The sequence below is a fragment of the Salmo salar genome, chromosome 03, assembly GCF_965601325.2.
Source record: "Salmo salar chromosome 03, fSalSal1, whole genome shotgun sequence".
Taxonomy (NCBI): Eukaryota; Metazoa; Chordata; class Actinopteri; order Salmoniformes; family Salmonidae; genus Salmo; species Salmo salar.
Genome location: NC_138293.1, coordinates 30,893,393 through 30,921,065, shown reverse-complemented (window position 1 = coordinate 30,921,065; position 27,673 = coordinate 30,893,393). Strand labels below are relative to the sequence as shown.

Genomic DNA, 27,673 nt, shown 5'->3' with positions numbered 1-27,673 from the left:
TTTTAACCATCTTTTGAGCCGATATAGTGTTTGTTTACAATAACATTGTTTACATACAATGGAGTAAACCAAGCTTTTGGGGGAGTTATAATGGGGTACAACAGTTAAACCAAGCTCATGAGGTATTTTAAAGTTATATTCTTCATGAATCAATGGGTACCTATCATTCATTAGAAGTATTTTAAAAAAGCAATCGCAGAGATTCTATTTTTGTTTTTAGAAGTCTCAAGGAGCCTAAATGTGTTTAGTGAAATTGGCGAATTGACCAGTAGGGAGAGACAATGAGAGATCCTGTCCTGGCACAGCGACAGCGTCTTTTCTGTTCTGTTGGAGGGACTGCATGCATGGGAGGGAGTAGCAGCCTCAGTACCAGGCGGTGATCTCAGATCGGAGCACGGAGTGGATAGGGGAGGCTGCTAGGCTACATGCTGCTGCCGCTGCCACCTTTGTTGTAAGCAGGGAACGTTTGATTTCACCACTACATCCATACTGCAGCAGACATAGCCTACGGATATTTATCACGGATTGCAAGGGGAAATACATTACAACCGGCATACCCATGTACTTATACGAGGGCAGAGGACTGCTTCTCCTCACGCTCTTGGCCGCTTTGCAGGTAATGTGTCTGCGGAACGGTTTTGTTGAGTTGAACAGGACAGTTCTAGGACTAGTGCTTGTTTTCAGTGACGATGCTTCTGCTGTGATCTGTCGGGTAACGTGCCCGCTTGTCCATTATGGCTCGCCTCTCCACTATGGAAAAAGGCTACATGGGCATGTTTTGCATGGTTGCTAGATATAATGCATCCAGTATTGGGAACTTGCATATGTGACGCGTCAACAAATAATGACAATATGTAGTAGATTTATATTGCATGAAGATCAACCATGGGTTATTGTAGCCCGAAACCGCTAGGGTCTATTTGAAGGATGGGATGATTTTCCATTTAAAAAGCTACCCTTCTTCAAAATATGTTTTTGTGTTGGCTACAATGTATCAAGAGTAAATTCATTAAAATAAATCTAACCCACATAATCTATTAAACATAGTATTATCTATTAGGGTATTCCGTCCATATGGTGATCAAACAATACAATGTTTCTTCTTAAGTAATTTTTTTTTTTTACTTGCTGAGATGATGATAGCCTATACATGCATGTCTGTTGGATACATTTGTAACCTGTTCACGAGAAAACATTATATTGTTACAAAGTTAAGGTCTAATGATGCAGGCCAGCTACTTGAATAATTTCCCCGGACCGCGGGGGTTACAAAAACGTAGCATTATTTATTCCTAACGGACACGGAATGAGCCTCGAGGCAATGGCCCATTCCGTCTTGTAAATAGGCTATCAGTGCAAACAACAGCTACATACACCGGTGCACTTATCGTAACTGGAGTTTCACTAGGTTAGTGGAATCCACAAACTCTGCCAGGGACAATGCTGAGTTAATGTTTAATTTCCGACCCACGAATCGCCTTCAAGCCAGCTGCTTATTGTGCCTAGGCAGAATTTAAAGTATCAACGTAGCCTAATCCGGTTTTCTAGGCTATTTATCATATTTTATAGCTAATTCTGCATATTCTGGTTTATTCGCAATTATTTGTTTTAATTACTAATTTAGTCCTAACTTACTTATTTGAGTTATAACATTATAATTAAATAACTTTTTATTTTAATGGCCAAAATAGTAAAATGATTAAGCTCTAATATGAGAAACAGTCTAATAATATATACAGGCCTATTTATTTTTTTCCCCAAAACGAGATATCATACTTTTAGAAGGGCTAGTGTGTGAACAATGCTGTTATATGCATCGTGGTGTGCTCTGCCTGATAATGTAGTGAGAGAAAAGCAGCCCTACACCTCCCCCTCCTGCCCTAGCATATTCCAGTCAAATTCCGCTGATTAATGGCAAGTGGCACGGATACACACAATGCTTTTTTTCCCTGCTGAACTCTTCTCCTTTCACATTCTTTTCAGGTCCGGTCTTTCTAAAGAAATAGGATTAAGTGTATTTGGGAAGATGGGGTCGACTGGTGCCCACCCAATATGTATGATCGGATTTGAACATGCTTGTACACAATCAGGGAATCTATTTAAACTCAACTCTGAATAGCTTAGGCCTACTTATTATTTTTTGGCAATGTTTATTTTAAATGTTTTATAAATGTGATTTCCGTTATGTGGTATTAATACATAATGTGTTATTTTGTTATAGACTAGGCCCACTCACACTTGATGAGATAAGTGTCAAACTCTATATCTAAAACCTAATTTGTGTTCAATTGAATTTGTGTCAATGAATGTTTGTTTCTTTTTGGAAAGAAGATGGGAGATAAATAATTTGGCAGGTGATAATTTATTATTCTAACAATGGCAGAAATATAATGTATCCGAAACATCATGACTGTTTTTAAATCAGAGATAGAGCGAGGCAGGGGGAGGAGAAAAAGGAAGAGATGATGATGATGATGATCTAGTGCTATGTTGGAGTAGACACAGGCATTCACACACAGAGACGTTCACCCATACTGTTTAGTAGGAGTGTTAGGAGTTGTAGCCTAGTTTCACCGTTCCTGATTTTTAAAGCATCTTGTTAAACCAGAGCAGAGTATGATAAGGGGGCCAACCAGCATTCAACCATTGCCTGGGCTTGGGCCTGAGCCTGGGCCTCCCTCTCTCTCCTCACAGAGACAAATGGGGCCTGTTCTTACCTAGCCATGCTCCTTGGCTAATGCTTAACCCTTTTGGCCTCATTATCCTAATTGCAGTCCCCGCTATAAAAACAACAGATGCTTTGTAGAACTGTGGTGGGGGGTTAGGAACGTGACCAAGACTTTTCGGGGGGGTAGTCAGAGAAGTGCATTTTGGAGGGGGTAGGGGGGGATTGTGACTCTGACTAATTCTCTCCCCTCCCACCCGCCGGTCCTATCCCTGCAGATCGGAACTGAGGGCAGAGGCACCCTTCCTCTGTGCCGGCCGGGGTTCTCTGAAGATGTGTATGTCGCCGTGGTGCCAGAGAGTGCAGAGAAGGGACAGCCCCTTTTCAATGGTGAGCTCTGGATTGGATAGATACTTTCTATGTCCCTCTTCGCTGGCTGTTTGTAGTATGTTTGTTCACATGTGCTTCAGTGTTTCTATGTGTGCGTGTGTGCGCCTGCCCATGTCTATATATAGATAATGCTGCACTGTCGGAACTAGAAGCACAAGGCTTTCGCTACACTCGTAATAACATCTGCTAACCATGTGTATGAGACATATAAAATTTGATTTGATTTACGGTTGTTTCGCTCAACATGTATGATGGTGTGGGGGTGACAACGTATTTCAACAATTAGCGTTGCTGTTATGTTGGCCCAGAACCCCATGTTGTTTGGCTTGTAAGCCAATTAAATCTCAGTCTGGATCAATTTAGCCCTGCTTCTAGTCATTTGCTTACACAGGCCTTTTTTGAAGAACAGAGCACAATTCAACAACAAAAAATAATCTTACTGCAGTGTTGCTGAAATTCCAATGCATTAACACTGGGGCAATCTGTTCCTGTGATGTGACTCGACTTTATTTGCCTTTAAAAATAGTTTTTTAAAGGCAATTGAAAGAATTAGAAAAATGTTCAACCATTTGGAAATTAGATTACTTTATACAGTCCCCTTTATGAAAAATGCATATTTATTTATTTTAATTTTACTTTTATTTAACTAGGCAAGCCAGTTAAGAACAAATTCTTATTTACAATGACGGCCTAGGAACAGTGGGTTAACTGCCTTGTTCAGGTGCAGAACGACAGATTTCTACCTTGTCGGCTCTTGGATTCGATCTTGCAACCTCTTGGTTACTAGTCCAACGCTCTAACCACTATATACTTGCATAAGTCACAGAAAGTTTCATTCTGAATAGGAAATGAAAAATCAAACTTCTTTCTTCGTTTTGAAATGGAACCATGGTAGTTGTAATTCTAAAAGTGGAAACATCGGATGCACTTTGCAAAGCACAGTCATGTAATGGACATGTTGCTTGTGCCTCAGCACATCTTCTATGTCTTGTTTGTAAGTTTCTGTATTTTTTTTCAATTTTCTTTTACACATATGCTAACCCAAGTGGCATGCGGATCAATGGTCAAATCTTTTATATGATGTGTGCTATTTGCTGCTTTAGGCAATAATTATTATGCGAGTAAATAAGTATGTGGTCATTATTTCTGCCATGTTACCCTTAAACATAACTTTAAGAAAATGCATAAACCTTGCAAGTACATGGTAGAAACATACATTAAAGGAAATAAGTGGTCAGTGGCCATGCTGTTTAAAATCCCAACCCCACTCAATGGCTGCCATTTCCTTTTAACACAGCTTTAGTATCAGTGTTGTGTTTGTACATCAACTGTTCTGTTGGAAATCCAACATGGAATAGCATGGCTTGCTGGATCTAACCAGTCTTTTATCTGTTTCATTTGTATCTGTTTCATATAACTTTTAAAACACATAATTCAGAAAAACAAGGAAAATATATGTCATGTTTATTTTTTTCAATCATTATAATGCAATGGAAGCTGTAATTACAATATATAATTGAAAATATGACCAATGAATGTGTTATTTGCGAGGAATCAGTCCCAAAGTGAAAATGCTGCCACACAAACAAACATCACACAATGTCTATGGTGACAGCCACCAATAGCACCTCTGAACAGTGCTGAGACAGACGATAATAAAACAGGAATATACCAGCAATGTGCTATCCAAGGGCTTGGGGCCTTGAGTTCATCTGAACCAGAAAACAGCTCCAGTGGCGTTGGATTTCACAGTGTGTGCCTAGAAGTCACAGTCAGACGAGGTTGTGAGTCAGAAAGATGGAGGGGGGTGAGTAGGAATGAGAGAGAAGAGAAAGATAAAAAAAAAAGAGAGAGGGAAAGGGAGAGAGAAGGGGAAGGGAGAAAGAGACAGAGAGAGAAAGAGTAAAAGAGGGGTGGATGGAAAAGAAAGAAATAGCTTTTACACAGCCCAACCTCCAGTTTGATCCTCCAAGTGATAGTTTTGCCTCTCAGTTTGTTTGTGGATGGGCCGTGACCAGAGGTAATCAGGTTCCCATTTGTCAGCCACCCTTCATCCCTTCCCTCACCTTCTCTCCTCTCCTCTCTATTTACCCTCCCTCACCTCCTCTTCTCTCCTCTTTCTTAGCCCTCCTCCCAGCCCTCCAACCTCTATGGAGAGAGAGATTCCCTGACAGGGAGAGAGACACAGCACTTCTGTGTCATTGTAATGTGCTGGCCTGGAGCTGGGGCTGCATGGGGCTCAGTAGCTCAGTGGTGTGGGATGATGCTAATGAATGCGCCAGTCGCTAATGAAAGTCTCCTGTGGCATGTTTTGAAAGACAAAGCTTCCATGGTGTGGAGGGAGTGTTAAGCCCCCCTCATGTTTTCTAACTCCACTTTCACCATGCTGCTTGTGAATATTGTTTTTACCAGGAAGCTGGGAAACAGAGGATTTTCAAGAAGCTCCTAGCCACATGAGGTGTAGTGTGGAGCCTAATGCCATGACATCTTTCTATTTTTGTCTTTCTGTGAGAATGCCTGCCTCCTGTGCATTTCATTACGTTTCTTAATTGCAACCCTTAGGCCCTAAATAATGAATGAATGGAGACAGTGAATCTTGTAGCAGTCATTCTCCTCAACCATACCTCAGTGTTAATGCTCATTGTAATAGAAAATCCTTCCTTGTTATGTCAGAAATAATCTAGCAGCCTCATTGTAATATGCATGGACCTATCCTCATTTAGAAAAGCTATTAGGGAGCGTAGATATACTAAGCTCTCTCTAGAGCTGGGACAGTTTCTTTCCTCCCAAGTTTGGCAAGAGGATAGTTGTGAGTATGACTGTCAACCTATCAGTATACAGTATTAGGTAACAGTAATACGATCACTTTGTTCTTGCTGCAGTTGACCCCGTGGAGAGTGAAGACAGTAGGAGAAGGGGTAGGGTGTAAGACGTTTCATTCAACCTCGCTGTCTCTGAAGGTGATTCATTTGAGTAACTGATTACCAGAATACACACCCTGAGAAGATCACAGCGAACAGCAGCATTCACATGCAAATGTAATGGAATAAATGACAAAGTAAAAAGATTCTCAGCCCAAAACACATTCAGTTCTGCTTGGGTATTCTCTATAATGGTAATTCCTCCACAATACGCAGGTAATTGTTGAATTGTGAAGACGTAATGATTTGTTAGGTGATGCAGATCAGAGATTAACTATTGGTTGGCCTTAGCGAACGCTCCATCAGTTTTCAATAGAATCGTTCAGGTGTATCTGGACAACATTGGTTAGCAGAGCAGCAGAGGGGAAAGCGAGGGTGGACAATTATTTATCTGAGGTCTCCTCTCTCCTCTCTATCCGATGATGTGGAAAGCAAGGATTTGAGCTTTTTGTTTGTGAACGTAAAGCTGCGTCAGGCTTAGGAGGTTTCCCACTGTCGGCCCCAAGGGGCCTCTCATGACCTTGTCTAAAGCAGGGAACTATTTGTTTATGACTCATACTGAGTCACTCAGTGGAGAGAAAAGAACAAACATGGCCTATATATCAATTCCCCTCACTATACTCATCACTAGTCACCACCACAGCTAAGCTAACACTGTGTCACCACCAGGGAGTGTTCCTATAGAAAGGACGTTTTAACATTCGTGTCATGTTCGTTTCCTGTTCGATGGAAATTACTTATCTTTTGAAATCAGCAGGTAAAATGGCCATTATGGCTGGCGACGGTAGTATGGCCTGGGTCTTGGAGCTGCTGCATAATGGAATACTGGCTATAGAGAGCTGACATGTACACTGAGTGTATAAAACATTAGGAACACCTTCCTAATATTGCGTTGCAACCCATTTTGCCCTCAGAACAGCCTCAATTCTTTGGGGAATGGACTCTACAAGGTGTCGAAAGCGTTCCACAGGGTTGCTGGCCCATGTGAAAAACCCAGCAGCATTGCAGTTCTTGACACACTCAAACCGGTGCGTCTGGCACCTACTACCATAACCCATTCAAAGCCACTTAAATCTTTTGTCTTGCCCATTCACCCTCTGAATGGCACATATACAACACCCATGTTTCAATTGTCTTAAGGCTTCTTTGACCTGTCTCCTCCCCTTCATCTACACTGATTGAAGTGGATCAAACAGGTGACATCAATAAGGGATCATAGCTTTCACCTGGATTCAGCTGGTCAGGCTATGTCATGGAAAAAGCAGGTGTTCCTAATGTTTTGTACACTCAGTGTATTGTCCTGCTTTTCAGATGAGGAGGCTTTTTAAGCAGGAATGTAAAGTGAGTCAGTCACAGCAGCATTATTCAGCAGAGGCTTTCCTCTCCACAACTGGGTTAATGAAAAAGCCCAAAAGCCTAATTGAACTTAAAACACTCTCCTCTCTCTTGCAGCCACCCTGCCTCCCCAACCCCATCACCTATGTTACCCTATTTTCAAATTAATACATTTTTACACCCCCCCCCCCCCCCCCCCCAAGCCATTTAGTGTCAGATGTTTTTTTCCAATTAAGTGTGCTGGGCCGATGAAAATGCTTATAGTCTACTACTTCAACTTCTGTTCAAGTGCTTTTAACGCCAGTAGGTCGATCGTGTCCACTGAGCCGTCTGTATCTGGGTTCAAACCCCAAGCCAGCCTGGGGAGACACAGTTGGCCAATTTCATGATGTGGTTTGAACAAGCAGTACCAACATTAGCTGTGTGAGGGAGAGAGAGACTCACTTTGGATCTACAACCTCAGCTCTCTTTCTTTCTGTCTAATGAAATGTCAACTGGATGGAAAGACCTCATGGGCATAAGAAATAACATCACTTTTCATGACTTTGTCTTTTAGTATAATTACCTTTCCCTGGTCTGTTTGATTAAGACAAACATCTTAAACTAACAAAGAACCAGTCCCTTTTGACAGAAAGAAAACATTCAGAAAAATAAATGATACAACTTCTTTTGTGGCTTTTGGCGTTTTTTTAAGGGTGGCGAGTGCGTTTGCGTGGTGTTGTTTTGTTTTTCTGGTTCTCTGCACTCTTTCAAGGTTCCTGATGGCCCCTGGTATAGGGTACATTTGGGGCAGCTCTCAGAAGTGTTTGAGAGACCGTGTGTTTGGTCAGACGTGACCCTGGTCGATCCCGTCCTGTAAATTGGGGCCGGTGCTCAGCAACCGACTCAACCTCTTACGGCTCCAGGAGGGAGGGGGGGTGGGGGGGCATGGTATTCTAGCGATCTCACACTGAAAGGAGAGCAGTGAATGGAGGTCATGACCCTCACAGTGGCGGCCCCATGTACACGACACCTCTCAGTGCATGTTGTCCTGACCTGTCTAAATGAACATCTATCACCGGGAAAAGGAGAGGCGGGGAGGCGGAGTGTTCAGACGGAGCACCATTCGGTTGGGTGGATCTCTACGGATGTTTCCACCGTACATGATAAATGGTAATGAATTAGCGTGACATTTGCAGCCTAATCAAAGGCATCTGTATTAGTTATGAGGGGCTGCTGCGGAAACACTGACGGAACATGATTCTCTTATGAAACATTAGAACAAAGATACACATTCCTTTTGTGAATAATGTGTATCTGAGGGTTAGCCGGAGTCAGTGTCATCGCACAGCACATCATGGCCGTAGATAAGAGAATGTGTGTAATAGCGTAGTGCAATGAAACCTCCCCCTGGCCACCTTGCTGCAGTTGAGGTGGTGTAGTAGACCACTGTCTGAAGCACTGATGTCTGTGACAATCCTGAATTATTCAATAGTCATACAAGGCTTCTTTAATATTCTAATCCCCTGGTGAGATGAGATCCATAACTACAGCAGAGCCATCATCCTTCCATTCATCAGTCAGATGAGAAGAGGAGAGAAAGAGGGAATCAGCAGGAGGCATCCAACAGCTCAGCGCTTATTTTATTTTTTTCATTACGATGATCACTGAGTGTTACACAAGTTCCTCTTAACTCTTGTTTTTTATAGTAGGACATCAAGTGCAACCCCACGACCGCACCTCTCTCCCCATCTCATTTGATGGGGGTTCTAAATCCCTCGCTTCCCTTGTTTTAAGTCGAAGCAGCACTTGTTCCTTCTTTCAGGGTGATCCTGTTTGCAGCACCAGTCCGTTGCTCTCTTTCTCATTCCCCCTCTTTCTCTTTTTTCCCCACCAAGCGGATCAATAGATCCAGGGTCTTTGTTTGGCATGATCAATATGTTGTAATGAAGGCTGTGCTCCAATTCCCAGCTAAAGCATTGCTGCCAGCCTACCTGCTGGGTTTTGGAGGAATCTGCTTTTTTCTTTATTGTTATGAGACCCCATACATTTTCATTGTCTGCCTGTCGGTGTTGGTTTTTCCCTGTGCCACGCCACCATGGCCTAGATAACTGCCACCTATCATGTCGGCTGATTGGATCTCAGTGGTATATGGCTTCAATACCCCTGACCTCTGATGCAATTTTGCCTACGATATAACATGGAAGTTGTGTTAGTGTTGTGTTAGTCCAGCAGTGAGAGTTGGGGGCTGAGGACACTATATACTGATCCTTTCGCGTGATCCCGGGTCCATGGCGCTCCAAAGGCCGTATCACAACCATGAAACGGTAATGTTGTTAATGTATTAAAGCAAGTGCACCCATCTGCGGCTAATTTGCTCAGAGGTGGGGGAGGCTGGCGGTGCCATTTAGGGCTATGATGCTTGGTGGTATGACTGGAGAGGGCATCTTTTATTTATGGCTGACCTTTTTTCTCTCCCAGTGCCTCCTTATCGAACAGGTAGTCTGCTCAGCATCTCCGCACGTTTTGGGAGCAGACAGGGACTTGTGAAAAGCCTGAATGCAGATAAAGGGATTTTTGTGTGGAGAGTGGTTGGTGGAGGGTTGACATTGGGGTTAACTCTTTAGTCTGGCTCACGTCTCAGCGCTCCTGCTCATATCGCTCATATCAGCGGCTAGCCCTCTGTTAGAGTGTGTAACACTCTGCCTCTTGTTAGAGTGTGTAACACTGACATAGGGCAGCAGTTAAGGTGTCTCTCCATTGCGTCTGTGTGTGCGAGTGAGTGTGTGTGTCACAGTGTGTGTGTGTGTGTGTGTGTGTGTGTGTGTGTGTGTGTGTGTGTGTGTGTGTGTGTGTGTGTGTGTGTGTGTGTGTGGGTGTTTGTCCTTAGCATATAATTAGCCTGTTCAACCCAGAAGGCCCTGAGAGCCGGTGGGGCTCCTCAGCCTCTCCACCAGTCAGAGGAGATTTCCGGAAACCACAGCTGTTGCTAAGGGCCTTGACTTGTCGGCAGTCACATGACCCACCTATCATTCAAATATCTCAAATAATAATTGTGTTGACTGGGTTTCCATGGGGATTGGATATGGAAACAAAGGTTTCAAACAATTGGTGCACGAGTCCGTCCTCAGTCATATGAAGGTTATGTGCTTTTATTGGTTATTTGCTTCTGAATCACACCAGGGGCCCTCCAGCCTTGAACCACTCTGGCTTGGGTTTCTGAAATTGATGTGTGTTCTTCAATCTAAAAGACTGTCAGAAGGCGAAGATGAATTTATTTTTCTAAAACAATCATTTCCTGTAAGCACTCTGTCATGAGGTGAGGTGAGACTGGGAATGGTTATTTTCTGAATCTGGACAACCACTAATTCGGATGTGTGAGTTTTATTTGACATGAAAGACATCTGGAAAGTGCAGAACATGACCATTCCATGTAATGAGGTTGGGTATAATTAGCTGTATTGACCTCGCTTTCCACATAATATGCTTCCTTATATGTAGGCTAGTGTTATTTTTAACTAGTAAAACTCCAGACCCCGGCTTGCGCTTGGGTCTGGAGTGAACTGTTTATTTTACTAAAGGACCGACCGGCTTGTGGTTTTCACCAGTTTTTTTTTCTTTCTTCAGGAGGCAGGCCTCTTTAGTTTGGGCAGCAGCACAGCGAATAACTCCATATCTCTCCTGCTAGATTCTAGCTTCACAAAGAGAGCCCTGTTCACAGTGTTGGCCCAGCAGTCGATTGAGCAGTATTCAAAGAAACCTTTTTATTGTACCCTCCTCCCATTCGTTCATTCCCTCTCTCGGTGTTGTGTGCTTGTTTCTCTCATTATGCGGCTAAATAGCTGAGTGGGTGGAGGCTAGCCCTCACGTTTTCCACCACATCCCACCATTCAGGCATCACTTAAGCATAAAGGAGGAAAATAACAAATATCCCTCGTACCACAGGAGCAAACTGCTTTTTTTTTTCAGTTATCTTTTGTTTGCTTTAGATACATGTAAATCCTTAACTACTTTTTTGTTGGCACTGGGGTGTGGCCTTGACAGCACAAGTATCAGAACCTCTGACACTATATCAAATAAAATGTATTTGTCACATGCTTTGTTAGCAACAGGTGTAGACTGACAGTGAAATGCTTACAATCACTTATCTGCGAACAAGAAGCGTCCGTAGGCAATAAAAATGGCAATGAGAAGTGCCCAGAACCATCTCGTCTTTAGGGTCATAGAGTTAAATTAATACTTGAATTAATATATTTATGAGACAACTTGACTGAACTGAGAGCATGCAGTTCTTCTTCTATTGAAACAGAGTGTGTATTTAAAGCATTTTTCTTTTTTTCTTGTCAAATGTTAAGCTCAGGGTTTTAAGCCCCATGCTGAGCTAGAGAGGCAACAGGAATTGACACACCATTATTTCACTGACAACAAAAGGGGAAATTTGAGGCAGGGAGACATAAATTGCCTCAGATACTATAACCATGTTCCACAAAGGCCAATATCCTGCCTGGGATGAGACCGAGACGGCAGGCAGCCTCCCTCGCTCCTCTCTCCCTCCCCCACCGCCTGTCCCAGGCCTCACCAACTATTGTGTTCCAGACAGGGCTTCTATTTCAACGTACCAGCGCTTCTTTGGACGTTACTCTTTGATAATTTGCCAGGTCCTGTCCTGTGACATCGCTCTCTGACGCATTCTCTTCTCTTCTCCCACTCATCCCTTTCCCCTCCACCTATCCATCCCTCCTTCTACTACTCTAACACTCCCTCCCCATCCCCCTATTCTTCACGTAAGCACTAAGCAGCAGTGTGATGGATGAGCCCCCATATCCTCCATAGGGTGATTGATGTGCTTTAATTGAGTAATGCATTGATCCTACTGAAGCGTTCTGTTTAGCATTATACTGCGTCAAAACCAACCCCAGGTTTTATTCCTTATGGCGACCTTGACAACCTCATGGGTGTTAGTCTTTAGCTGGGCACATAAAGCACTGTTAAAGTTGTGCTGGTAATGTTTTTTGACGAATGCCCTGGCCCGGTGTTGTTTTGTGGAGGTTGGTGTTTTTTATATTTCCCAGAGGTCTCTCTGTTTCAGCTGAAGAGGCCTCTGTGTCTGTCTGAAGTGTGCTGGAGGGAGGGAGAGAGAGAGAGGGAAGGAGAGAGAGAGAAGCAGAGGATGAGGCAGGAAATGAGTTACGATATCCACTACTCACTTATCATATCAAGCCAGGTCACCTCCGAAGGGACGGGTATTGATATGTGGTAACGAATTACGTTGATTTATATCAGTTTAATCTTGGGCATCTGGTGATTGGAAACACTGAGGCGACAGTTCCTCTTCGCTTCCCTTCGTCTGCTGTCTCCCACCAAAACTGTTTACCTCATCAGATGAGCGGATGTGTCTGTCTGTATTACTGTCCCACTCAAAGTGATATACCGTTACCGGGCCGCATTGACGCCGCCCGCCGTCGAGCTGCGGAAGTTATGAATGACCTGCGGCAAATTCTAGTTACCATCTGAGGCGGGCGTATACGGGCTGCTGCATCACAGCGATACACTAATCAGTCAATCAATCAATCAATGAAATGTATTTATAATACCCTTCTTACATCAGCTGATGTCACAAAGTGCTATACAGAAACTCAGCCTAAAACCCCAAACAGCAAGCAATGCAGATGTATTTGTATTTATTAAGGGGTCCAGCAAAATTAAGGCAGTTTATACAATTTAAAAAACATACAATATTTTCACAGATATTTTCACAACACACTGTGTGCCCTCAGGCCCCTACTCCACCACTACCACCTATCTACAGTACTAAATCCATGTGTGTGTGCGTGTGTGTGTGTGTGTGTGTGTGTGTGTGTGTGTGTGTGTGTGTGTGTGTGTGTGTGTGGTGTGTGTGTGTGTGTGTGTGTGTGTGTGTGTGTGTGTGTGTGTGTGTGTGTGCCAATGTTTGTGTTGCTTCACAGTCGCTGTTCCATAAGGTGTTTTTTTAATCTGTTTTTTAAATCAAATTTTATTTCTTGCGTCAGTTACTTGATGTGGAATAGAGTTCGATGTAGTCATGGCTCTATGTAGTACTGTGTGCCTCCCATAGTCTGTTCTGGACTTGGGGACTGTGAAGAGACGTCTTGTGGCATGTCTTGTGGGGTATGGGGGTCCGAGCTGTGTGCCAGTAGTTTAGACAGACAGCTCGGTGCATTCAACATGTCAATACCTCTCATAAATAAAAGTAGTGATGAAGTCAATCTCTCCTCCACTTTCAGCCAGGATGTAGAAGCACGGTGGCTAGGAAAAACTCCCTAGAAAGGCAGGAACCTAGGAAGAAACCTAGAGAGGAACACGCCCCTCTCCCCTCCCCCGTTAGCCTGTGTTATTTCACCCTGTGTCGATATTTACTGAGGCTTTAAAAAGCGTGCAGTGTGCCGCCACATTATTTGCTGTAATACTGTGGGCTCAGCAAGATATGGGCTGGAAGGGGGTGGATGTACACTACTGGGAGCTCATAGGCCTGGGATGGTTGCTCCATGCACCATGTAGCCTGTATACTGTGTGTTGGGCCTGGTCTGCAGTACAGTGTATGATTTGAGCCCTGTACATTAAATGACCCATTGAGTTGTCATTGAGAAAGGCTCAATAGACTTGATTCTCTTTTACTATGCACACAAAGCTTGAGCAGTTTTTGTGGTGACCACTCAACCAGCCAACTTAGCAATGACAACAAGGAAATGTGGTGTGTTTGTTTCTTGCAAACTGATCAGTCAAAATGAATCAACATGTTATTTCAACGAACACATGTATTATTTGTTATTCAAGCTATAAGTAGGTCTATCAAGTTAGATATTCCTAGTAAATGTATTTTACAGGGCACCAGACATTGTCTGTGTTAACTCACTTACTAACTTACTAGCATTACATTCCAGGTGAATTGATTTCCGGTAAACATTCCACCTCCCACCTCCCACTGTACCCCACTAGAAAGCAACACACTCAATCTTCTATAGAACCTGTGTCACTCCTTCACTCTCCCCGCTAAGTGTTCTAAGCACTGTGACCTTTTGCCAAAGATAAGCTTCCGTCGGCTGACTTTAAGAGTTTGAAATAATAGCATCAGCCATGAATCTATGACATTGTTAACCATATGAGAGCTTTGAGCCAAGGTTATTGACCTTTCATGCCTGTCACTAGTGATAGAGGGACTTGGGCCTGGGAGGTGAATAAATTGGCCTTATTAAGGACCAGGGATTGGAATCAAAGACCTAGGGGGCAACTTTATCCTCCAATTTTCCCTCTCAGTGGACATTTAAAAGTCTTTGTTGTACACTATTTGACCAATTCCCTTCTGCTAGAATAGAAAGTGATGTTTAGGCCTAGTGTGAAAGTCACACAGAATCATATGGGGCGGCAGCGTAGCCTAGTGGTTAGAGCATTGGACTAGTAACTAAAAGGTTGCAAGATTGAATCCCTGAGCTGAAAATGTACAAATCTGTTGTTCTGAACAAGGCAGTTAACCCACTGTTCCTAGGCTGTCATTGAAAATAAGAATTTGTTCTTAACTGACTTCCCTAATTAAATAAAGGTTAAAACATAAACATTTTAAAATAATGCCTCGACTCAATCATAATGCATAGTGCAAGACGAGGGTTAAATGCAGGGGCTGATTGTAGGATTAACACTTGCGGTCCTGACTTACTTACCGGATCTTAATCTTGAACAGAGGTCATTATTACGGTATGTGATGAAGGATTTGCTGGGGGATTTGAAAAGCTGGTGTTTCAAGGATTTTATGCATAAGGGATTTAATGCTAGAGTTGCTGCAATGTTTTATTTTCAATCGCAATCTTTTCTCTTTCTCCCTGCTGGGTCTTTGTACTGTGTGTGATTGATTTGTTATGTTTATAGCTGGAAAACAATACAACTGAGTGGAGGGCAAGAGAGGCAGAGTTTAATGGACTATGTAAAGAATGTCGGTTGGAAGGACGGGGGGGTCAGGGAGATGTCGGCGAGAGAGACGTGGGTTGAGGAGACTGACCACGTGTTATTAAGTATGAATGTCTTAGTGGGAGGTGAGGGAGGCATGCAGTACTGTTATTGGGTTCTTATTCCATTCTCTTCTCAATGATTCTTTATTTAATTTTTTCCCAGCTGTCTGTATCGAACCACTTCTGTGTTTGTAGTCACACGCCACCCATCTCTCATTGGGTTCAACTAAACTTTGGAATCATTTCAATGTCTAGTTTTGATTTATATTTGGTTGAGCTGTCAACTAACATGAATTCAATGTGAAATCAACCCCAAAAATGTCCCCATGTGATTGGATTTCCCTTACGTTGATGACTTTTTGCAAATCCAATCAGTTTTCCACGTTGATTCAACATCATCACATTGAATTATTTTGTTGAAATGACGATTCAACCCGTTTTTGCTGAGTGGGTTATCTGTGAGGACCCACCAAGCTTTGTTTAGTGAATCCTGGATGTACATTATTACATATATATATTAACACAGGACCGCTATCTCTCCCCATTAGAAATAAAATAAAATAAATAGATGGAAAAAATAAAATAAAATGGGTGTAGCCAGCACCGTGTCTGTGTGTTTGTTATTCTAAAGTGTCCCTAGTGGGGTCCATCTGAAAGCACAATTTTAATAACGCTGGAAAAGCTTATCTCTGGCTGTTAGTCTTTTGTTTAGTGATTCATAAATGTACAAATTAACCCAGGACCCTAGCTCTAGTCTGGTGTCATTCATTTGGATTAGCCTGTTGAATTCGTCAAGTTTCTAGAAAGATAGCCAAAGTATGTGGTAGAAGGATGGATGCATGAGGATGGTTTCAGTGTTTGTTTGTGTGTGTGCTCACTTCTACACGTGTTTGTAGAGTAGATTAGTTTCATACGTGGTATTTACAGACGAAACATAGCCAATCTAGAGAATATGTTAGTTTTCAGTGGGGGTATGCAGGGGGGCTCAGTTTATTTTGGGCATTCAGGGCCTCTATATCATGCAGTCCTCTCCTGGCAGGAGGTGTGGGGAAGTGGGTGCCAGTTGATGGGATAAGATAAACAAAGATAAAGTCCCCGCTCCTGGCTCTTCAAGTTCATGTATGTTGTGGATGCGGTGCCAGGAGCATAAACCAAAGGACTGATATGATTCATTTAATTGTTTGTTTTTAGAGCCGGAATGAGGAATAGTTAGGGGAAAGGGTGCACCTCTGTGTAGTCCCCAATAAAGTGGACCTTGTTGGATGAGCAGAAAAAACAAGACAACTGTTGATTGGGAGGCCATTTGAATGTGAAGGGCTTGTTTTCGCTCTACTGCGTCCCACAGAGAATGCGTTGTCTAGGAGTGCTAAGGTCACAGTGACACAAATAAGGCCATTGTGTTGGGTGAATCAGCAGTGCATTTACCAGCGCTATTCTATTCTGCTGTTGATCTCCCCCAACCACTAATGGCCATTGTTAGGGCTCTTTTATATGGTCGCTAAATGATTCTTTTGTGAATAGAGATTTGATTAATATGTCGTTGGCATTGACAACTGTTGTGTATGAGACACCATATTAGGGAGTTACTGGATAAGCGATTTGCCTTACGTGTGTTGAATAGTACCGATATTGACGTTTATTACTTTTTTATATTCATGCACTTACTAAAAGTATGTAGAGTAGAGTTGGGATTTTAAACTGTGGATTGATTGTGTGGTTTCAAATGAAGGGTGAAGACACCAAACAGCAGAATGTGTTTGATATATTATAAAACAATGTACCATGGATTTGAATGCATACAGGCACGCGAGCAGGCACTTTGTCATGCCTGCAGCTGTGTGTGCACACTACCTATGATTCATGAACTTGAATCATACCGACCAATGACAGCAGCAGCACAGGCTGGTACTAAAGTAGCGCTGCCTGGGAGAATAACCTGTGTGGCGTGATAACTCTACAAGAACACCTCACCACCGTGACCAGCCATGCTATCCACAAGCCCACCTGCCACACCACAGGTATCACCATAACGTCACAGCCAAACAATGTTGCCTTCTGCTTTCATAGCCAAGACAACAATAAGAGTCTGTCGTTATTCTGTTGCGGCGGCAGCTCCCCCCTCTTCCTCACACCAGCTCCATCAGCGGTCCCTTCAGAGCCGGGCTAGTACAGCCGTTAAGGCTGCGTGGTGTGTGGAGTATTAGGTGCTGCCTGGCTGCTGTTGACAGCTGGAACAGAATTCCATGCCACTTGGACACAGCTGAGGCAGTGTCTAGCCTCTCCTCTCCTCGCCCAATCCCCTCCAGTCAGGGCCCTGTGATTATCCCTGGCGTTTATTTATTATTCTGCCCATCGCCGGCACAGCGCAGGACGCCTAGAAAATGTGATTGCACCACAATCGATTTGTGCCTGTTTGAAATGAGGTGGGCCAGACAGAAATACACACACTTATTTGGGAGTAAGTCCTCCCCCTTTCTCTCTCTCTCTCTCTCTCTCTCTGTCTGTCTCTCTCTCTCTCTCTCTCTCTCTCTCTCTCTCTCTCTCTCTCTCTCTCTCTCTCTCTCTCTCTCTCTCTCTTTCACCTCTGTGATTGTGACTACTTCCTGAGCCTGCTGTGCTGTGTGAGTGGCTGTGGCTCCTTAGTCTCTTGTTGTGCCTTGTCCGCCTGACTACTGAGGCGTCTGAGCATGTGTGTCTGTTTGGGCAGCTGTGCCCCACTGGTAAGCGCCGTAATGTTGGGGATAAGTGGGGATAGGCATGCGCTCTGCTCTACCCGTCAGAGTTTTTCATCTGCTTGCAAAATGCGACAGCTGGACTGAGCTTTCGACAGCGCCAATGTCTCTTCTACTGCACTCCTCTACTGACTCTTTCTGATCAGAGATGGCCATCGAGAGAGAGACATCCACAGTCTTTTGGCTTTCCACAGTCTCTTTGCTTTCATCTTGTTCTGGTTGTAAGCAAACTCTACAAAGTGAGAGCATGTGTTAAGAATTAGCACCGACAAAACTGTTTTAAGAGCGGCTTAACAATTTAAAGATGTGCTGTGGCCGGCTCCTTTGGTCTCCTCCTACATTCTTGTGGTGAAAACACTGAGCGGTAATACGAGGAAGGGTTTTATGTGTGGAGGAGAAGAGAAGGCCAAGATGAGCCCTCCCCTTGGGGATTAATGGAACTTTTTGTCGCTGTTCATAGGAAATATGAAAGGCTCTTTGTTAGTGGAGTGGACTCGACGGTCGCTGCAAGAAAATAACCACCCTTGTCATATCCCAAATCCCCCACAACCTCTAAATTCATTGCCTTGACTGTCTCTCATCCTTCAACCTGATTCCCCCCCCCCCACACACACTTTAAGCCTATGTGTTTTCTGTCAAAGTCGCTCATTTATGATTCTGCTGCAGTGCACTGTGTGTGCTGGGGTAGTTTGGAGCGGCTTCGGAGACACTAAGGCTCACACTGTTAGTATTCACTGTCACTTCTATGGTTAAGGCCGTTGTCGAAGCGGAGACAGCGAGGGTGAAATAGTGGCACGCAGACCCTGATTCATGGCCTTGCCTGTGATTCCATGTTTATTATTATCTGTCTGCTCTGATCTATTTTTCTGCAGCTCAACAACTTGTGGGCCTACCTCACAGTTAAGAAGTAAGTGAATGGCTAGTTTTTTGCCCCTGCCAGACAGTAAATAATGGTTTCTTCCCGACTGGTTGGACAGTGTTGTACAGATGTAGGATCTTAATTTGAGACAGTTTGCTAAAGCAGGAAAATAATCCTGCTGCAACAGGAAATGTGAATAATGTGGATAATAATGAATTAACATTTTTGTAGGGGTTGGTATTAATACATTTTTCTCCAAGAAAAATCAAGTCTGAAATTTCCAAGTGGAAATTACAAACTTCGTAAGTATTTTTAAACCTCAAATACACTACACATTTTAAATGCCCTGCATTGCAGTAAAGTTCTCCTGCAACAGGTCCTACATCTGTAATGTTTTGTTTTTTGGAGAGGCTAGACGTTAAGAGATGTTAAACATACCTTCCTTGGCAAGGCCAGATAAACGATGGCCTATCTATCAGTATGGGTGGAAATGAGCATTTGGCACTTCACTGGTGTGTCTTTCATCTAGTCACACCTTGTCACATGTCACACCTGTGGTCCAGTCAGGAAGAGAAGGTGAAAGGTTGACCTGCGGTGTCAATCGAGGTGTTAGTCTGTTTGAACGACTCAGCCTAAACCAACAGTAGGATTCATACATTTTTTTTTTTTATAACTCCCTCTATCTTTCCTTTGCAACTGCAAGCACCCATGGTCGTCGTGAGCATAATTGTTTTACAGTGTCTGCAAGGCTGAATATATTTCCCCGTTTTTTTTTTTGTGGTACTTTAAGCGGAGGATTAAAATGTGTCAGATGCTATTGTTTTGTTCTTCCCTGCCTGCATTGCATAGGAATCTTGGTCTGCGCTCAGTCTGTTAAGCACTTCAATACAGTACACAGATTAACGTGTCTATACAAAATCCTCTTTTCAGTTGCTCTGAGTTTACCAGGACTACTCCAAAAGAGTTTCATTCTATCTCTACGTGTCTAGCTTTTCTTTGAGACATGGAGGCTATAGGCCTTTTAGCATCCTCAACCACAGTTTATTTGGTTTGGAGGAGAGAAAGAAGGAAATGACAGCGTTCTAGGACATAAACATGTCACCTCTGACATATGGAAAAGCCGTATGTGTGAAACCACATTCACATGTTACATATGTGATGCACGCAATATCTTTACTGGTGCAAAGCAATGTACTTTAGACCTTTATGTGGCAAAGAGCCATGTCTTCTGTATCTTGAATAACCTTTGCTATACTGATTTGCAAAGCAATCCTGAAAAGCTTAGGCCGTCCACAGAACATATCACATATTTGACTAAATGTAGTTTATAAGATACAGATTTTAGGTTTCTCTTTTGAAGCAGGTTGTTGCACACCCTCTCCCTCTGTCTGTCTAGCCTAGAGGAGTAGAACTAGTGACTCAGTGGAGGGAGACGATCTATTGGCTCCATGTTGACTTCCCCAGGCCGTCTCCAATGGATTTGACACAGGTAACACTGTGTTTGTAATGAAATGGGGAGGGGAGCTAATAAAGGAGGTGAACCCCACCTGGAGAAAAGAACACATCAAAGGAAAAGAAGAGACAAACTCAGACGAAGAGGGACTCAAAATGTGCAAAAGCTTTGGGTTGGGATTGCTTTCTGTCACCTGTTTTACTCTCCTATTTCCTCCCCCCATCCCCACCTAGTAGAGTTATAGACTGCAGGGGGAGTTCCTGGCAGAATATGAACCAGGCTTTGAAAGGCTGAAGCAAAATACACAAGGCGTACATGCATTCCATGCCATGCTAACTTCATAAATGTTTTTGAATTCAGTTGGCTCTGGCTCTGGCTCTGTCTGTCTGATGCATGGAATAAGGTCTTTGCTCCTATAATGAGGTTTCACAGTTTTTTCCCCGACTAATTTTTTGTTGTTGCTAGTTTAATTGTAATAGTGAGGAAGCATTCATTTGTTTAATTCACTGGACTGGGAGTTGATGTCTGGCATGGCATGGTAGGAGGGAGGCCAGTTTAATGGCCATCCTCTGGAAAGGATAAGCCTGATTAGGTCTGATGTGCCTCCTGTCTCCTATAACCTAATGTGGGAGTGATCGACGGAGCAGAGGATTCTGGGACGGGAGGCAGTGGATACAGTGGAACTATAAATCGGGACCATGTTCCTGTTCCCTGGCCCTTGAGTTTGTAATTGGCCATTAGGCCTGGTATATATACGGTGGAGGAGGCTGGAGATGGAGGGGCCAGATGTCGTTGGTCGTCGATGTGGCTGGGTTCAACAGTGGGCCGTTAGTGAGGGGGGAGGCTGTGGCAGTAGAGAGGGGGACGTGGGCTGGACACTGCCCCTCATTAAGGGGGGGCTGGACTGGTGGGCCCCATAAAGACCCTTTTAATGATCTGACCAGGAGGAGCTCCAACAGTTTGCCCACAGTCGTAAAAACGGGCCGATATCCCCAAGATACTCCGCTGTGATTTGGTCATAGCTCTCGGCACCAGCTGTCCTAGCCTGTTTAAATCTAACATGTGGGCGCCGGCCCCCTCCAGTTACGGTGTATGCCATATGTACAGCAACATTGATCTGAAACTGAACTGGACAGCTCCCACTGGTCTGCTTCAAACTGTTTCTCCACGTCTCCCCCTGGATGATTGAATGGAACATATGCAAGGACAAACATTAAGGATTCCAGTATTTGGTGTAATATCATATGGCCCTGTTGGTCATATCATCGTGATTGATTTATGGCGCCATTTGGGTTTCTCACATTACCACTTTGTATGCTTTGCCCTCATTCATTCATTCCCCATTCAATGAAAGCAAATATGGCCTTGCTTTTTATATTCAACTAACCTAGTCCAAGAAAATATTTCCTTTTTAAAAATAGAGATTGGATTTACACTTGATGGCCTGAAGGGGTTGAGGTGTCACAGAGCCAAGGCGTGGCAGCAGCCACAAGCACCCCTCACTCTATCTCTTGTTTATCTAGTCCTTAACTCCACACACAGCTGTTGTGCTGGGCTGTGGGCTGGGGGTCTGTGGAATGGTGATGAGCTCCTAATGTGGATTCCAGTGAGGCAGAAAGGCAAATGTTAGTTGTCCAGGATCCTCCTGGTATCCCTGCATCGCTGCAGCTGCCATTTCCTGCCCCCCCCCCCACACACACACACACATGCACATCCACATCCACATACTGTACACACACACACACCCCGCCTTGGCGCCCACCCAGAATGCAACACAATATCCGCCAGCATCCCAGCTGCAGACACTTTAAGATATCCTCTGTTGCTAATATTCCATTCTGTTCAGCGACAGAAGCCTGCATACTTAATCATTAGGGCTTCCAGCACAATGGTCCTCTTCTTTGAGACCAAAGTCCCCAACTGGAAAAAATAACAACTGATTTGAAGATTTCGAGAACAAATCTGATTTAATGCTTGGTTTAATGTTGTATTGTCCTCCTACTGGTGTTAAGTGAACTTTGCATAAACCGAGCATCCAGATACATTTCTAATTAAAATGGTGTTTGGATAAGGTGTCCTCTCCACTCTGTTGCCTTTGGTTACGACACGCATGCACGCACACACGCACGCACACATACACAAAAATCTCCCCTTGCTCTCTCTCTCTCTTTAAACACCATTGTTTCCAGTACTTTAGTAGAATGTTATGGCTCTTCTTTGGCTGTGGCTGTTTTAGAGGGTCTGTTTTGGAGGGTTTTTGGCTCTTTGCGGTGGAACTGCTCCTTGGCCAGGCAGTATAGATCACAATGGAGGGCTCTGTATCTGACAGATGAGTCACTTTTAAAGAGACATCTGAATACAGACCCATGGTTTTCCCATTGCATTGCACCGGGATGTTACTTTACAGGAAGGCTATGAACAGTGCAAAGCTTTTGCTCTTTTTACCCCCTTCTTCCTCTCTTTTGTTTTTTAAGAGGCAGTTTGTGTGTCTCAGCACTTTCGTTCCATCTATGCCTCCCTTTCTTTCCATCCCTCTCCAGCGTTTCCCCTTTATTCATTTAACAGCGGTGGGCTGCCACTGCTTAATCCTTGCTTCCATTCCCCCAAAAAGATATATACAGTACCAGTCAAAATTTTGGACACACCTACTCATTCAAGGGCTTCTATTTTCTACATTGTAGAAAAATAGTGAAAACATCAAAACTATAAAATCGCACATCATGTAGTAACCAAAAAAGTGTTAAACAAATCAAAATATATTATATATTTCAGATTCTTCAATGTAGCCACCCTTTGCCTTGATGACAGTTTTGCACACTCTTGGCATTCTCTCAACCAGCTTCATGAGGTAGTCACCTGGAATGCATTTCAGTTAACAGGTGTGCGTTGTTAAAAGTTAATTTGTCAAATTTCTTTCCATCTTAATTTGTTTTTGAGCCAATTTGTTGTCTTGTGACAAGGTAGGGGTGGTATACAGAAGATAGCCCTATTTGGTAAAATACCAAATCCATATTATGGCAAGAACAGCTAAAATAAGCATAGAGAAATGACAGTCCATCATTACTTTCAGAAACGAAGGTCAGTCAATCCGGGAAAATTTGAATGTTTCTTAAAGTACTGTCGCAAAAACCATCAAGTGCTATGATGAAACTGGCTCTCATGAGGACCACCACAGGAAAGGAATACCCAGAGTTACCTCTGCTGCAGAGGAGTTCATTAGAGTTCATTAGTTACCAGCCTCAGAAATCGCAGCCCAAGAAAATCCTTCACAGAGTAACAAACACATCTCACCTTCAACTGTTCAGAGGAGACTCAGTGAATCGGGCCTTCATGGTCTAATTGCTGCAAAGAAACCACTACTAAAAGACAACAATAAGAATAAAAGACATGCTTGGGCCAAGAATGGATATTAGACCGGTGGAAATATGTCCTTTGGTCTGATGAGTCCAAATTTGAGATTGTTGGTTCCAACCGCCTTGTCTTTGTGAGACGCAGAGTAAGTGAACAGATGATCTCCGCATGTATGGTTCCCACCGTGAAGCATGGAGGAGGAGGTGTGATGGTGTGGGGTTGCTTTGCTGGTGACACTGTTAGTGATTTATTTAGAATACAAGGCGCTCTTAACCAGCATGGCTACAACAGCATTCTGCAACGATACGCCATCCCATCTGGTTTGCGCTTAGTGGAACTATCATTTGTTTTTCAACAGGACAATGACCCAAAACACACCTCTAGACTGTGTAAAGGCTATTTGACCAAGAAGGAGAGTGATGGAGTGCTGCATCAGATGACTTGACCTCCACAATCACCCGACCTCAACCCAGTTGGGATGAGTTGGACCGCAGAGTGAACGAAAAGCAGCTAACAAGTGCTCAGCATATGTGGGAGCTCCTTCAAGACTGTTGAAAAAGCATTCCAGCTGAAGCTGGTTGAGAGAATACTAAGAGTGTGCAAAATTGTCATCAAGGCAAAGGGTGACTACTTTGAATAATCTCATATATAAAATATATTTTGTTTATTTAACACTTTTTTGGTTATTACATGATTCCATATGTGTTATTTCATAGTGACTAAACTAGATAAAAAGTATGTAGAAAAGATACTAACAATCACCAAAATATAAACTAGACAGTCAAGGATAATCCAAAGTTTCCAAAATGTCGTGGCATGGGGCTCCCATTGATTTTGTTATAATGTTTGAGTTACTAAGATAACATAAGAACACAGCATAAGCCATGGCAAAATTTGTAGAATTGCAGGAAATTAGCTTTAAAACTGCTAAATTCTCTTATCCCCATTGCAAAATGTGTAGAATTGAATAAAATTTACTTTAAAACATTTTTTTTTTCTTTTATCCCCATGACAAATTTGTAGAATTGCAGGAAATTGACTTGAAAACTGTAAAATGTTCTCTCTGCTCCATGGCAAAAACTGTAGAATTTCAGGAAATTTGCTTTAAAAAAGCAACATTTTGTCTCTGGCCCAAGAGCCGGGCCTCTATAATTTCAGTCGAAGACAGCGCCCTTGGCCACACCCACTACTCTACCCCCCCACATGCTAACTTTGCCACCGCTGCTGAAAATTATCCTAGCGGAAACACTGCTCTCTTTTACTTGAGAACCAATATCCAAAAGACTGCTTCAGGTTACAGTGCTGGCTCACAGATACATTTCGAAAGGGGAACACAGTGATTTTGCAGTGGTGGGTGGGGAGCGAGGGAGGGAACACAGCCCGGTAGGAGCTACTCTCCCCTGCCAGCTATGCTGAAGGCATTCAGCTACTGCCCATTGTGAGTCGTTTCAAAGGGATTGGTTGGTGATGGGGATGACATTTGCCCTCTCACTCCCACATTATGTAAATGAGAGCACAAAGGAGAGGGATGATTCAAACATTTTTCTACACACACACACACACACACGTCTTTTTGGTTACGCATGTGTGTGTGAGTGTGTGTTTGTGTTTGAGATCTGCTCCATCTGTGTGTGCTTGTGTTTGTGTGTGTTATGCATTAACATTTCCGTGCCCTGAGGCACCTATTCAGCATGTTGTTTCCCGGAGAAAGACACCACCAGGCTAAACTGGTTGTCATGTAACTGAACTAGCCCACAAACCCCACCGGGCTGCCTGGTTTTGGTAGAGTAGAGAGGGTAACTAAAGATCCTCACCGGACCTCCAGGCTCCCCTCCTAAACTCTGTCATTGTCCCCAATACATAAAGAGGGGGGATATGTAACAGAATTTGGGCCAACTTGCTTTCGAGGTTCACGGACAACGGCCTTTCCCAGAGTCTCTCTTTCTTGCTCGCAGTGACCACCACCGGTTGTAGTGGTTTTAGTAGTCTCTTCTGAGAAACCTAATACTACTGAACTGCCGCCCGGCCCCCCTCCCCCCGTGAAACCACGTTTACATTCATTTATTAGATTTTCCCTTGCTGTCTCTAACCAGAGCCTAAAAAACATGTTTTCCCCCTCCCTTGGTACGTATTAAATATTGGGGTTCTAGTCCTGCAGAGGAGTCTGGTGTGAGGAGCTATAGGAGGACGGGCTAATTGTAATGGCTGGAATGGAATATATTCAAAAATTGTGTAGCTGGTCCTCACAAAAAAGAAGATTCAAGATTTTTTTTTTAATTTAGGGGTAGGTAGATAGAGAAATATTTCGGCCTCGTCAGTTGGTCAACATATCGGTTCTGAGTGCAATGTTCACATGGACTTTCATGGAATTAATGGAGCGGTATTAAACACATTAAACATATAGAAACAAGAATATTGACTCCGTTCCATTGATTCCATTCCAGCTATTACAATGAGCCCGTCCTCCTATAGCTCCTTCCACCAGCCTCCACTGTAAGTCCTGCTGGTGCTTTTTGACACATCAATAATGGAAGTTATAAGAGAAGCACAGGTGGACTTATTTGAATTTCTGTATTCACTGTTTCCTTTTGTGTTTTTCTCTCTTCCCTCTTTCCTTTTGCTTTCATGTGGTTGGCTCTGAACAGGTCAATAAGGGAGTTTAAATGGATGTATACAGAGAGAAAAGCCCTTCAAAATCAATGTGACTTCAAAAAAGTTAGACTTAAATGTGTTTTTTTGTTGTTGACGATTGGTGTCTGTGTATTCCAGTTTTTAGTTCCTGGAATCTTATGACATTACACACAATTGTTTGGCAGTACAATTTCATAATATTTCTGACAAAAGACAGCAATTGTCAAATGTTCCGAATCTGTGCAAGTGTTATAGCTTGACCACTTACTTTCGCGCAGAACAATCCTTTGAAGTGAGGTGAAAAATCATAGCGTTCCTATTTTATCAATTGCTCAGCATGGATTCGTACTGTAGTGTGATTTTAAAATCACAGTGCTATTGCAGTTGTCACGGGCCTCATTTCCAAAAATCACTCTGACGTCTGCTCGAAGGCAACTGTTGGGGAAATAAATATAAAATAAAACAGCTGATGGATTAATCAGTTGCTTGCTGCTGCAATCGCTGTACATGTTAGATTTTTATCCAACCTCTGTCTCCATCTGTTTTTTCAACAGAGAATAAGTCAATAACTAGGTCAATAATTCAAGATTTTCAGAGCCCATGATCTGATATGTTATTCAATTAATTTAATGGGACACAGGTTTAGCGTTTTTTTGTTGCTCATTTTTTGAGGCCCTTTTCTCATCTCCCAAAAACTCTGCATGGCTTTGGAAAAAACATGATTCCAACCATCTGTTTCAAAGGGTTTAGAGGGTAGCAGTGTAACATCAACAGACCAGGCTTGGATTGTGTTCTTGTTTGACCTGCCATCACCGTGTATGTGCCATGCAAATGCTCTGTTCTAATACTGAAGCCACAGTGTTGGTAGTGATGATGACTCGATGCCATTGCCTGCCGATGCCAGGTCAAGCCGTCACATGAGCAGCCAGCGCCAACCTTCACAAATGATCAATGTCATATTTTCCCGCGGAACGATTAGAGATGGCGAAGCAGACAGTGTTATGGCGTTTAGAGGGTTTTCAGGAGGCACAATGCTGACGTCATTGAATTGGTAAGACTGTAAAAGTCTCTGCTTTATGGGTTGTTTATTGCAGCTATACACCCCTATAGTGTTGAGCTGTATAATGTGAGAAATACAGTGTGGTGTGGCCGTGGCTTGCTGTGTATGGATAGTGAATTACTGCCTCTCAGGCCTTCCAAGCTTATCACTGAAAATTCTAACACACTGGGATATTAAAGTTCGTTTTCCTACCCCATTAACAACCATGGAGGGCTATGCATTTTTCAGTATCTGTCCGAGCGAGCTGTTCCTAGAAAATAGAGAAAACAGAGGGAATCATTTCCCTTTCATAACATCATGCGTTATGTTGAGGAATAG

General features: G+C 43.2%; 1 protein-coding gene across 1 annotated transcript in view; it reads left to right on the top strand.

Annotated features, from left to right (window-relative positions):
* Nucleotides 1–348: 348 nt before the first annotated feature.
* LOC106599706 (cadherin-2) overlaps nucleotides 349–27,673 on the top strand; it is an 83,672-nt gene continuing 56,347 nt past the window's right edge. The window contains exons 1-2 of the mRNA XM_014191007.3: nucleotides 349–616; nucleotides 2,944–3,055. Of these exons, the coding sequence (XP_014046482.2) occupies nucleotides 560–616; nucleotides 2,944–3,055 (169 nt within the window). The 5' untranslated portion in view covers nucleotides 349–559. The remainder of the gene's footprint in view (nucleotides 617–2,943; nucleotides 3,056–27,673) is intronic.